At 34.6% G+C, this 14,691-nt stretch overlaps 1 protein-coding gene across 1 annotated transcript; it reads right to left on the reverse strand.

Annotated features, from left to right (window-relative positions):
* Positions 1–197: 197 nt before the first annotated feature.
* On the reverse strand, positions 198–12,151 carry LOC124644802 (protein takeout). Its single transcript, XM_047184391.1, has 6 exons — positions 11,930–12,151; positions 4,207–4,325; positions 3,902–4,023; positions 1,888–2,021; positions 1,291–1,440; positions 198–870 (listed from the first exon to the last, which is right to left on the reverse strand). The coding sequence occupies exons 1-6, from the start codon at positions 11,994–11,996 to the stop codon at positions 719–721; spliced, it is 744 nt and encodes a 247-aa protein (XP_047040347.1). The 5' UTR covers positions 11,997–12,151; the 3' UTR covers positions 198–718.
* Between the last annotated feature and the right edge of the window lie 2,540 nt (positions 12,152–14,691).

Here is a 14,691-nt window from a genome sequence, read left to right on the forward strand (position 1 = left end):
CCAATCTGCCCATTGTCCTTTCTGAGCATATAAATTCAAGTATGCGTCCCATAGCTCTCTCGCACTTCTGCCACCCGTTGATACCATAAATATAGAGTCATAAGTTTAGTCAGTTTTTCCTTTTCAGAATTTAAATATTTTTTTCTGTTTTTATGGAGGCCATATGGGATTTTCATAAGGGTTAAGAACAACAAACATTTTAAATTAAATTCTTTATTACAGTTGTACAAATTAATGTAAATTAATAATACAGTAGTCATCCATAACGGTCGAATTTATTCTTATCCTACCAGGAGCTCTAAATAAATAGCTTAATATCTACATTTTACGATTATTATCATAGAAAATACTTTTTGCAAAAAGATGTGTATTTTCTATCATAATAAAAGTATCAACCACCGGTGTGTGTAATTCTCTATGAACTAAATTATTATTATATTGAAAGAAGCAAGATATGTCATTCTTGGATTCTTCTTAGAAACAGAAGGACTGGTGTAGTTTGTCATTTTAGCACCAAAATATATCATCTACATAGAGTATAGTTTTAGTAAATTTCTACCTCACTGGGGTACTGTGAAAAGTTCCAAAGTCTTAGATATTTTTCCTTGACTTTTCTGCTTTTTTGAAAATTTTTGAAATCTCGTTTAGGATTTTTTTAAATGATGAAAACCGACCCTATCTCTTTTCCTTACTTTAACAATTAACCTTTATTGCTATTCTAGTCTACGATCCAGTCGTCATAGGGTATCTTCTGCAGTATGTTGTCGAGGAAGCGCGACATCTTCTCCGCCAGGTCTCTCTTCAGCTCCGGCTTCATCTCCTTCAGCAACTCCTGGGCGTTGGTGTTGATGAACAGGTTCAGGGCTGCCTCTGTTGGCAGTTAAATGATTATAGTGTTAATTGGGTGTTTGTGGTTTAGGAAAAATGTAATTTACTTTACACTTTAACTCTGCTTTCGAAAAAAGGCTGCTGCGTTTTGAGGGTTTAGCGACGTTGATGTAGTTGAAAACAGCAAAGATGTATTTGATGAAAATAATTTTGCATAGAGTTTTCCAATATCAAAATATTACAATAAAAACTCCAGAAGGTGGAAGGTGGCGAAATAACCTTTCCCAATAGATAGGATTCTTCATCAGTGTTGGGACATTAGCCTATAATTCCACAAGATCTATCCACATCCTGTCTTGACCCAATTAACTTTCTTAATAAAAAAAATCTTAATGTGGTATAATGGAGATTGCAGTATTTTAGCTGCCATTAAAAGTTATAATAAAATTAATCTTTCCTCACCTAACACAGCGTTGCTGTTCTGCAAGTTCTCGACTCCCATCTGTATGTCCTTGACGGAGAAGTCGAGCTTCAACTGCTGCAGCTTGAGGTAGGTGCGGCCGTCGCGGGTGAACGGCTCTCCGCGGAAATATACCTTAGCCTTCACACCCTCTGTGGAGAAATGACAAATATTTGTGGATAAATTAACTTTTAGTGATATAAATTGAAGATAATCATGTCTTTGTTCTAGGTTCTAAAACCTGTTCAATATGATTTAAGACACAAGATTTTTTCTTGGTCGGGTGGCAAATGCCGCCAAATTTCGCAATTGCTATTAAAAATCTACAAGGGGTCATGTTTTATCAGCTCATAAAAGTAGAGGGCATTCTGTGATGATCAGTTATAATAAAATTGATGTTGCTCACGAAAATGATATCCAACCTTCTAAAACTATTCAATTGCTATGCAGATTTGCGGTTTTATGAACACCTTTAGTTATTACGAAAAGGAGATAGAAGAGCCACGAACAAATAGTTGTCTACATTAGAGGACTCATACCTTACCCGAACATCTATATATTAAACTAGTGATAAGTAAAAGAACATTCTAGAAACTCACCGTATTCCCCCCAGTACTCGCCGCCTCCTGAAGCCCGCACGAGCAGCAGCACGCCGGAGGAGCGGTAGCGCGCGCGGGCGCTGATGTGCGGCCCCCACAGCGTCAGCTGGAACTGGTGCGTCTCGAGGTCCGACCTGAGATACAATGGCTTGTTAGTTATTTTTCATAGAGGGTCTCTGATCTGTATAGGACCTGTCTAGTTTACCCATAAAGGTGACCTACGAGGCAACTATGGGATTTATGCCTAGTGCCACCAGTACACTGGTTTACCCGCAAGGAAGTGGGTAATCCAACTCAATAGCATCTTAAAGATGGTTAGTGTCAGGCAGGCGGCAGGCACCATATGCTGCATGACAATGGGTAAAAAGATGAGGAGCGGCGCAAAAAAAATGGGATAAGGTCAGGAGAATGATGATGAGTAATTTATTTATCTGTAATTCGTGAGATAGGTCTTTTGGACAAGCTGTATCTTTACTCTTGAGGTCCTGATTAATTTTTCAGCAAACTGCTGACTCGTCGACAACATTTAACTTATGCTTTGTATCATGAGTGAGTTTAGTGTCAGAGTAAAAATTTTATAGTTCTCAAGAGGCTATTTACGACTAGAGTAATTAATTAAACATCACAAACTATCAAACTGATGGAATTCTGAATGCGTATGGTGAAACGTGCATTAAAAGCAGCATGAAGGTGAATCAAAACACAAGAAAAACGACATTGATGAGAAAAACACATTAGCAGCCGGAGAGTAAATAGCAGTACATTATTGTAAGTAAACGAAGAGGCAGAAAAACAGCACCAATAATGATCCTCCTTCCTAAATATTTGCTTTAGGAACATCGTTCCGTGTTTATATGTAAACGGTCTTTGGATCATCGATCGAATCATTGGAATGCAACGGATTACCTATTGATAAATTGGACTTGAATACCGAAGGTAAAGTGTTTTCCATTCGCTTTATTTTTACGAGATTACTTAAATAGCATAACATATTCACCGGCATAGTTATCTCAAAACCTTGAGTACTAACAAGGCATTTAACCTCATTGTTGGAGATCTTTTTCAAATCTGAATGCGTTAACCCTGTCCGCTTTATTTGCTTTATGAGTCGCTATGTCTTTGTCCCCTTCGACCCCGGTTTTAAAACTTGTATGGACATGTAGACGTACGTGGTTAGAATATATTAAATTAATATTTTCATTTCCTAACATTCCAATATTGTCACTCACAATGTTTGCTAGCGCTACAAAACAACGGTGACTCAAAGCGGTTTACTTGGAATTTATTTTGGCAACCTACATAGCTTTCAAGGAAGTTAGAATGGTAGATGTTAATATGAATGTCGACTGATCTATTTCATTAAAAATGAGGAAGCTTTAAGAGTTTGAAGTGCAAGAGTTGACTGTATTTAAGAAAGGCAAGTGAAAAAGATAAGAAATTACCCAATGATAATGATGCTAAGGGAAAGATGGTCAGTCATAATTCACGTTGTAACAATAGTGTTGCAAAAACACAAATAATTAGTATAATTGGTTGCGCTCTTTGTTAAGTTTTTCATGTGGGAACGGTTCTTATGTAAGGAATTGCATGACAATATGACATGAGGCGTGGATGGCGTAACTTTTTATCGACACATTATTTTTACGGTAAACAGTTTACTTAAGAGAACCTATGTGTCGAACGTGACAATATATACAAACAACTAGAAGAACATTGTATCTTGGAACAAATAGTAAACGGCTGAGTAAATAGAGATCGCTTTGGAGTTGATGGTGAGATAGCGGAAATATTGTAGGCTTTCAATAGAAGAAATAATCAATTACACTAGTGCGTGGTAGAGTGCCACAGATCCCAAGCTTTGGCTTCCAATAGGACAAATGCCTTAATAATTCATTAAAATTAAAATCCAGATTAACAATTTTTAAAAAGAGGTTCTCTTACTGACTGTAAAATAGCTCAGGCCAGTTACCAAAATTGAATAGAACTTTTTCTATAAGACATCGAGAAGCTTTACCTGACATTAGTGATGGTCATATTGGAGGCTCCTGTCGCGTGGATGTCTTTGAAACTGGCGCGGTAGCCATCAGGCCCACCTCCCAGAGCGATTGACAGCTCATCGATCACGATAGGCTCTGACTAGAATTTAAGAAACAGTGGATTTTACACAAGCTTTCGATACAGTGAGTGTTCCGATAAAGGTTTTCTTAATTTTACACTCAGTTTTTGCAAACTATTACAACTTTAAATCACCTTAATTATTCTTCGTATTCTCCTAAATATCTTAGAACAGTCGTGAAATGAAGTACGTATGTATATTACCTCTTCAATTCCTAGTTCGGGTGCTCCGCCCTTCATGTACTCGATGAGTGAGTTGAAACTGCGGAGTAAGCAAGCGTCTACGTTGGGATCCCGTCGGGAACACCGACCGCCGAATATATCTGAATAAAGGAAAAAACATTATTTAGAAGAGCTATGTGAAGGGTAATAAATAATATAATTAATAAATAGATAAAAAAACCTGAATAGCTTTAAAAAGTATCATTTTCTGAAAGTAAACCAAGTGCAAAGTATACCACAAGAAAATCAGGAGAGGCTCCCCGTTGTTATCCCATATCGGGCTGTTTCTTTGTTAATCTAAACCAGCTTTTAATTAATTAGTCAGCCACTGATTCAGCAACGGTAATCAAAGAACATTCCATAAATAATGTTTCACGTTATTTTATTAGTCAGCTGTTATGTTAATCAGGCTTTCGTTAGTTATAAGGCGAAGATATTAGTATGCTATTGGCACCGTCTAACGGTTCTGGCATTCACTTGGTGAAAACAATAGGATAGGAACTGATAGATACACAATGCAGACTTCTATGAAGCCTTGGGAGCGATCGTGTGATTAACAATGTTTTAGCCAAGTTCGTATTCCAAGAAGGTCTTTGTTCGTGTTTTTCTGAAGAGGTTAATGATGAGTGACCGTTTGATAACTGCGGATATGTTAGATAGTGGACAGAATAAGCCATTTCTTTCTTTTGAGTCTGTCTGACAGATGTAGCTATTCATCAGCTTTCTATTAATGAGATGAATGAGAGATAAATGACAATGCAATCAGTTATCATTGTTGGATGACGTATAACTGTTGTATTAAGAATTGTATGAGAAGTAATTATGTGGGCAGTTATGTATTAAACATACAAGATAAATCATCATATATACTTTAGTTATGCGTGGTTTTTGCATAATTAATACAACACAAGAAGACATTTTGGTGTAGCAGTCAAAGCTTATTAATTTTCCTTAAGCAAAATAACCTTTTTTGTCTTCGCTAATTCGGGTTATCGTTAGGTGTTAATAAACCAAAGTCCAATATAACTGTGAATAGTTGAAGTGAGTCAAACAAACAAATGAAAGTCTAATATTGTTGCTACTTTCACTTCATCATTATTTGTAGTGTCTATTAATAAGTCTACTTAGATGTCCTCCATCCTTGGCAGTACGAATATAAAATGCATCTTACTAGTCAGTGTGTGAATCAAAACACAAAAATGTACAAAGCACCTACTACAATTAATATTTGCCAAATGCATTGCTGTTTCTAGAACCCTTTCTATTTAAATGAAAAAAAATATATATATTTTTCAAGTTATTTTCAAACATGATACAGGTAATTGAAGTTTTATTGCCACAGCTGAACGTGGACCGCCCCTAATTATTATTGCACCCTCCCCTAATTAAGTGTTGATCTACGATTCTGGCCATCGATGTCCTTGAACATTCACCCATATTAAAGATTAGTATCAGTAGGTACATACGAGTAAGTTTCATCATCAGCCTGCAACCATGAAAATACGAAATGCAACGTCTTCAAGATTATTATCAACAAAAAGAAACTATCGCAACATGATTTTGTAAGTGCGTCTAAACTATAATAATCCGAAGAAGGGCCTATAGCCTGAGGCAGAACGTGTCAGACAAAATGAAGTTTTTTAACTGGTTGTGAAGTAACGGACGTTGTTGCACCTGCCGGGTCATTGACCCGCCGCGGGACCTTGTCCGCGAAACTCGATCTCGCAAAAACCATTTACGGTTACCTTTGATGGTACATTTTATTTGTTTTTATTGGGAGGCTGCTGCTAATGTATTATGCGTATGGTCGTGGGGTGATGCGGAGTCTCAAGTTCATTTTAAATGGAATTGGAATATTTTTAAACGAATCTAAACATTTTTTTTTTAAAATAACTCACAGTTAATAAAATTGCTCAAAAGGTTTTAATTAAAGACTACTTCGCTCAATATGGCAAAAAGGATAAATTCTCTACCTCAACTACGTATGTATGTAGTTTAACTTGGCAACCAATTAAAGGTCAAGGTGCAAACTTCTCAAGAACTAGGACAAATACTACTAATACCCGTTTAGGAGACTGAACGGACGGAGTAGGTACACTGACCCCAATTGTAGCCTAAGATTATTTCTTTGCGTGTTCAAACCTAATGTATGTTAGCACTAATACTAAGGCATTAAATCTCAATGCTACATACATTTGATTATATAACTGGCAAGGACAAAAATGTGTACTTATTCATTTAGGACGAATATAAACGTTGCAAGTAAATGACATTCGTTAATTACCCCGTGTTTTATGCTAAAAGTATGCTCCTTATTAATGGCACGTTAAAAGATATTTATGCACAAATGCTGGTATAAATTCAACCGTTTATGGTTATTTTATTCCAGCCGTCGCTTGAATTAATTTTTTGCGATAAATCTAGCAGACATGGAAATTAATTCTTGAGATAAATGTTGAAAATAAAACCATGGTACATTCATGGGTTTTTACATTACGTTATATTTATTGCATTGCCTTTTTCGCAGTAATAATAATGGGTAATTTAACATGGGGCAATGATTAATTTGAAAAACTTTTTCATAAAATTGAGTGCGTTTTTATAACGTAAACATATTCATATATGAGAGCAAGCAAACTACCTAGTACGAACGGTTCCCGCAGATTTAATGGGAACGAATTTGTGTATCTCCAATCTTGTTCAATTCAATTACTGTAGTGGTTATTTCCTTTCGCAAGAAAGATGAGACATCCAAGATTAACGCACACCAATATCAGATTAGCCACTCAAGCACAGTTTTTGTCGAAATTCAAGCAACGGCTATAGCAATTTGCGTTTCGACAGTTAAGCAATGAATTTAGCGAGTGTCATCATTTTAGGAATATGTCGACAAGCATTCAAGTGCGTTAACGAGATACATACGAAATTATTTCTAAGTGTTTGTTGAGCAATTTATCATAATAATCGCAGTAATGTTAAAATTAGAAAAATTATGATCACATACTTAGTAGTTTTGAAACTTTATTTTCAATTGAAGTTGAAAGCTATTGCATATTAGAAATAAACCGGCCAAGTGCGAGTCGGACTCGCGCACCGAGGGTTCCGTACAAATGCTGTATAGATAAAAAGTGAGTTTCGCGCCAACCGTTCAGTTTAGAACAATCATAGTTATGGTAATTTCGTGAGAGTCAAAGTAGTTAATATTTTTAAAGATGTTAGGTGCATCGGTCTAGAAGTCGGTGTCTAGAGGATGCATCTATATTTATTTAACCACCGAGATCTAGACCGATGCATATAAATAGTTTTCTTGTTGTTTTAGAAGTTGTTTTTTTTTGTAAAAAGTTTTTATTTTTAACTTTTGTGAAAAGTTCTCGTCAATACGAATAATATAAGCCCAAACACGACGTAACTAAAACATACCGAGTGCTCTCGACTTTCTCACGTCTCCATCATCAGATAAGCTCTAAACCTTCACTGTTTGATAGTATCACCAGACATACATCTGAGAATCAAGTTTTAATCCTATGCATGCCTACAATTTCTGATAGTTGCCCTCGATTTGTCAGGATTTCCATCATCAGATCCTGACCTGATGACAATGGAAATAAACGGCGAGTATACTCTTTCACTACAAAGAAATGATTTCTCAAATCCGTCAAACTTGGTCGTTTAAATTCCCCATTGAAATGAGGAAAATATTTGATGTTTACACCTGATTTTCTCTAGATTCCCATGGTTCACATTGATGCGACTAATGCCATAGTAAATCAGAGCCTTTATCATTATACTGTGCTATATTTCGTTCGTATCCGCCGTGGGTATGGTTTTCATACTAAGGTGCCCAATGACCTTTGAATGATTTAAAATTTTTCACAGTTTAGAGGCCATTATATTTAAGAAGTGTTTGATATGAATTTCACTTTTTATTCAAAACTTTAATATCTCTACGCGTTCATGTGAAAAAGGGTAGGTAGTAAGTTTATAATTATTAAAAAAATATTTTATGTCATGTAAGCAAAAATAATATTTTAATATTTTATGTAACTTCAAATTTATCATTTTCGCAATTTTTCCTTTATCTGTACTATATAACGTTGCTTCGTGCCGAATTTTAAGATTCTGAGTTCACGGGAAGTACCTTGTAGGTTTTGATTCCCTAGCGTGTGACGGAAATTCGTCTAAGGTGTTGGTAAAACTACTGTATCTTTTGATCGCGTTAACTTAGAAGTTTGATTTTTTCATTGCTTAAAGGGACAATAGACCTAAGTATTTGGTATAAATTTCAATTTGGTACCTTTATTCGTTCGTGAGAAATAAGGTAGTAAGTTTCATTTTATTAAAATATTTTTATTATATTATACAACAAAAAAAATGAGATTTTCGCAATTTTTCCTATATTTGCATTATATAACAATGCTTCATGCCAAATTTCAAGATTCTGAGTTTACGGGAAGTACCCTGTAGGTTTTGATTCCTTTGCGAGTGTCGAGAATTTGTTGAAAATATCGACATAATCGGTTGTATCTTTTGATTGGCTTAGCTTAGAAGCTTGATATTTTCACAGCCTAAAGGGGCAATAGACCCGAGTATTTCATGTGAATTTCAGCTTGATACGTCCACGCGTTCTTAAGATAAAGGGTCTTGACAGACAGACAGACAGACAGACAGACAGACAGACAGACAGACAGACGGACAACAAAGTGATCCTATAAGGGTTCCGTTTTTTCCTTTCGAGGTACGGAACCCTAAAAAGAAGTCTGTAATTATTAAATTACAGACTTCTTTAATAATTACGATGATTGATGATGTAATGTATAAGACTGTAATTTAGGTAAAACGATGACGAGGATGGCAAGTTTTGTATCTCACGCAGGGGATAGGTTTAATCTTGATTTAGGATTTTTTTGTTCTGAAGACATATTGCTGCTTATGGAGATGACATATACCTCCAATTATGAATCTAAGGCATTTACTTTTTTTGGACATGCTTTCTTCACCTTCTGATTGTAGAGGAGACTTCTTAGATAATAATAAAATATTTATAATTTTATGAATGATTTTCATATACGTAAGGTATCAAAACATGTGTTGGAACCATTCGATCTTTTGTATGTACTTCCAACAATTGTTCTGATGAAGTAGAATCAACATAAGACAAAGGAAGCGACAATGTTGATCAAAGGACTACTATATAATCATTACAATTGTAATTGTATAATACTCATTATATGATAATTTATAGATACTCAGATAGACAATAAATAGCTTTGTGTGTTAATTTTAATTATAAATAAAAATATTGACTAATCAATCGGCCTCTTTGTAGCCGACAGATTTTCATATTTCAATCGAAAATCCGAATTTAATTTTATTATCGATAGCAACCGTGTTTTGTGTAAAATTTACTTTTAGGAATGAAAACACCAATTAGTAAATAACTAAATCCTATGAAAATACAGAAATAATGTTTTTCCAAAATATTAAATAGTTATTATTTTTTTTTTTCAGTATGTGATCGATAGAGCTACCGCGGCCTTGGTAAACAAAGGACTGCAGAAGGAATTTTGACAGTAAAAGTCTGAAACTCTCAGGTCTGGATGATTTTCCACCTCAAAAAAAGGACGTCAATAGAACTGACTCAGGCAGCCTAGTAATTATTTAACGCAATTTAATTATTTTTTTATATCCAAAATTAATAAATATCCAGTTTATATTAAAAGTGTAGTTTGCCATCCTAACCTGCAAGGCTGTCGTCGTGGAAATTAGTATGAGCATTGCGTCTTAGTGTCATGGCGTCCCGATTACTCAACCAGCATTAAACATTTCTCCTACTTTCCTAGGCTTCCGTGCTTAACGACTGCTTTACGTAATGAATCATTTGTGCTCTTATTATCGTCATGATTGTTGTTGGAATATTATGTCATGGTGCTTTATGGACATTATTCTTTGAGACTTACTTAAAACATTTTAGCCTGAGGTAAGTGAGTTACACTAATCAAAGTTACCAATCACAATAAAGAAAACCCGGTCACTGTTCTATAAAACCTGACTCTTATGTAGAATATGTTTCATAACAGGGTAAATAAACAAATCATTGACCTTGCTCATGTAGTCCAAGATTTTCAGGATTTGTGCTTGTTACGGTAATTTATAGTTTAACCGTGAATTGAAGATGGAAATCATTAGCATAAAATTCATACATTTTGAAAATTATGCATGTTTGGTTGTAGAACATATCCATTACAAATTAATTTGAAACTTACATTGTAAGTAGTTGAGCGATATTCGTGTGCAAAAGTATTTTTTTTTTGCCTATATGTTCAAAAACACTGACTGCATGAAAACCTACTTTTCAGGGAAAATCCTAGTGTTCTAGATAATCAACACTGTTCTAAAATGAATTTCAAGCATGCAACAAGTTTTAAAAGGACAAAATTTAACATTTCTTTGTGGCGATGCCAGCAGGATTCGCATGAATATGGTGCAAGTGAAAGTGTTTCGACTTTCTCGTTATGTACACTGTTAATTTTATAAGTAAATGTAAACATTAATAGCCACTTGGTAATCATACTTGATATTTTTTATGTTCACTACCAGGACCAAATATTTGTTTTCATACCGCACCAAAGGGCGAGAAAGTCAATGTGCAGTTGCTTGAATTGTTGCTTTTGTGGCACGTAAGTTAATCATGAGTTATGCTTGGGGTTTCTATAGTCCATGATTACCCCTGAATCAGCCCGTAACCTGAATTAACCAATTTAAACACTGGAATTTTTTGTTGTATTTGTGTAAATGGCTTATGGAGAAAATAAGCTGGATAATTTGGTGCCTGAATTTTTTTTTGGTTTCGCCAAAAATATCCCGGTTATGACAATAATTCCCATATATGGGTTATGCATGGATTATTTTAGGCTCAATTACAATAGGTAAAATTACGTACTACTTAAATGAAAACACGTAGCAGAATGGTCAAAACAACAAAGTCTAGTTATCAAAATTCCATGAGTTTTTAAGTCTAAAATTAAATAGGAATTTTATTAAACTAGTGAGGTACGTAATAGCTTGTTAGGAACGTGATTTCCTTGACAAAGTCAAAGGTTTTTATTTTATAGATATAAGACCTATTCACAGGTTAAATATTGCGAAAGTTGTTTTCCTCAATTTGATAAACTATGTACTTACATTGTTTATGTTTACTGTTACAACCTATTTAATATATTGCACGTGCTATGTTATGACTGTTAGTCCAATTTCCCCGATACAATTGGCATTTGCATATTATGTTTTTGACCTCTAAGGAGGTTGAAAATGTATTAACGCATAAAACCGGTATGAAATGGGTTTTCTCTCTCATAATCTTTACTAAGATAATTTTAAATAATTAGAATACACGCAGAAATATTTGGTAAGTATACATTTTTTACGACACTGTGAATAAAAATTATGTAGATTTGCAAGAATATTCCTAACAATAAATTATGATTGAAAAATCTCACAGCAACGGTTTTGTAGGAATACATAAAAAACCTAAGTAAAAGTTCAAAAAGCTTTCAGTGCATCTTTCGATAGTTGTCAAAACCAAGTCAGTTAAAATTGTGCATAAAGTAATTTTCCTGAAAAACAAACAATATAGCACCAACCAAGTGAGTAAAATGAAATGACACAAAAAGTAACACTCGTCCGTCTACTTTCTTTTAGTACTTACGTGTATTTGAAGCTCCCGAAGCGATCACAACAGCGAACAATAATAATAACACTTGATAATTCGCCATCTTTAAAAATTACAACTAAATTTTCCGATTCGCTTTTGAATTCCTAATTTGAATTTTTGGAATCGACAAATTCGCTTTTTTTTTCTGAAAGCCGGCAAGCGTCCGGCGCGTGATGCCTCGGCGGGAGCAATGGTGTCGTGTCGAACCTCCTCAAGACACAAGATGCGTTGACCGCAGGTTTTCTACACATTTTTGCGGATGCGGTTTTTTAATTTTTCTTTTGTCTCGTTCAAATGTTTGTGACTAAACATTTCATTGTATTTCTCACATTTCACTTTCTTTTGTTTTTTGTATAGTGATCTAATGTTAATTGTTTGTATTGCTTTAATTTATTCAAAACTTATGTACACTTGAATACTCTATACAATAATCAGTTTTCCGTTACAGTCTGAATATAAGCTAATTAATTTGCGTGAAATTTAGGAATCTTTTTTTTTCCTGCAGCTTAGTCATATGTGTATCATATGGCTTACTATAATATTCATTAAACAAATAGTTCTTCGGTCTCCTTAAAGTCGTCAGTTAAAATTCAATCCCACCCAAAACAAAAATGTGAAAGACTGCCAAGTTCGATAATATGGGAATGCTTCGCCTATAAAAGAAGTGAGATCTGAATAAGTACCAAGTTCCATACACATACCTCAGTTAAAAACAGTTACTTTTTAATGATGTTACTTGGCAAGTATTCACTCACCTTGTTATAAACCTACTAAACGCAATGAATCAAGTATTTAATTTTCTATTAAAACTTGCCAAGTAACATCATTAAAAAGTAACTATTTTTAACTGAGGTTTGTGTATGGAACTTGGTACTTATTCAGATCTCACTTCTTTTATAGGCGAAGCATTCCCATATTATCGAACTTGGCAGTCTTTCACATTTTTGTTTTGGGTGGGATTTCATTTATTTTTGTAAGGTTGTTTATTTTATTTTTTTCTTATGATGAAATTATTTAAAGAAATGTCTAATTTATACTATCTTTCAGATTTTTTAATATGCACTATGTTTCTTACAAAGAAATGAACTAGATTAACTAAATGGACTAGATTTCCCAACTGACTGACATGACATGTTATCATATATTATGTTCGTGGATTAAAGTTACACATTCGTTATTTTCGAAAGTGATTCACACTTGGCCGTTTTCAGATTTTTACTTTACTTTGACTAAATACAAACCTTTGTAACGAATTTCAGATCGGTACGACCATTCGAAGATATATTATATAAATATAGATAAATTTAGTTCGTTTTAGTTCCTTAGGGGTATAAATTTACACCGAGTATAAAACACCTTCATTATTTTGAAACCGACTCACACTTGGCCATTTTCAGATTTTTCCCTTTACCTTGACATAAAGACCTACCTCCATGCCAAAGGAGATGGCCAAATTTTCATAGTAAAAAAACCCAGAATCGACAGCAACGAAATGGGTACCAATGGGTTCATTATGATAGACCTTTGATGGTGCCAAAAATTCCAGTCTGAAATCCATGGGGTATAGGAGCTATATCATATTTTCACAAATATAGGTTATGTTGAATTTATGTGGATTTCAAAGATTATTTACATAAAGGACCATAAAAAACAAGGTATACTAACATTATACATGCGAATAGTAACATCACCATAGTTACAGAGTTTGCCTGGTAATTAAAAGGTCTTGAGTTTGACCCCCACCCATTGCACTATTGACATGAACCACTCCAGATACCTACGACTAAGTACCGACCTTACCTACATGAAGAGGTTTCCCTGTTATGTGTAAACTTCTGAACTGGCAAAGGTTAATTTAAAAATAAAATTAAAAGTAAAAAAAGAGTTATTTTTAGTTGTTTAGTCATTATATTCGCATTAGTGAATAGTTCTCGTCAATGCGAATAATATAAGCCCAAACATGAGGTAGTTAATATTTACCATTGCCGAGTTCCCTTGATCTTCTCTATTCTCCATCATCTGGTCAGCTCTAAACCTTCACTCGTGTATAGTGCTAACAGACATACACCTAAGTGTAAAGTTTTTACCCTATGCACAATTTCTAATGAACAGCAAACAGAAAAGTTAAGCTTTTTTAGCACTAAAATCTTCATCGAAAAAACCTTGTAAAAAGAGAACCCCATGGTTTTTAGATGATATGAAATACTTTTTGTAATCTGCACATTATACTGAATCCAACCATACATATGAAGTTTCTGTCGACTCTGGGTTTTTTTTTGGCCATCTCCTTTCAAGTCAATACGACCATTGGAAGTGGTCTAGGTTTTTGATGAGTGAGTCAGTCAGTTAGTCAGTCAGAGAGTGTACAGTAAAAATAGCGATTTTCTGACGTCAATATCTCAAGACCTACAATAGGTATATTAATGAAATTTTGTATTTTAGATAAGTGAGGGGGTCACAACAGATACTAGAAATTTGATATGCGTAAATAAAATAGATTTTGAGTTACAGGGGTGTCGAATTTGGCCCGAAATGGTTCGTGTTATATAACCCGCGGCCGGTGTGTCGCTTTTTTTGCTCGAACTTGGCGGACACACTGCCGTGTGTCTAAATATAATCTATATATCTATATATATAAAAATGAAACCCGCTTTCCGTTGTCACGACATACCATGAAGACGGCATGGCCGATTTGGCTGAAAATTAGAGGGGAGGTAACTTAGACCCGGGAGAAGGTTTTAGGATGGTTTTTGTCA

Source organism: Helicoverpa zea, chromosome 2 (assembly GCF_022581195.2).
Source record: "Helicoverpa zea isolate HzStark_Cry1AcR chromosome 2, ilHelZeax1.1, whole genome shotgun sequence".
Classification (NCBI taxonomy): Eukaryota; Metazoa; Arthropoda; class Insecta; order Lepidoptera; family Noctuidae; genus Helicoverpa; species Helicoverpa zea.

Coding starts and splice junctions, on each gene's coding strand:
- LOC124644802 (XM_047184391.1), bottom strand. CDS start 11,996: ATGGCGAATTATCAAGTGTTATTATTATTGTTCGCTGTTGTGATCGCT. Junction 2,022..3,901: donor ATGACCATCACTAATGTCAG/GTAAAGCTTCTC, acceptor ATTGTATCTCAG/GTCGGACCTCGAGACGCACC. Junction 1,441..1,887: donor CGAGTACTGGGGGGAATACG/GTGAGTTTCTAG, acceptor ATTTCTCCACAG/AGGGTGTGAAGGCTAAGGTA.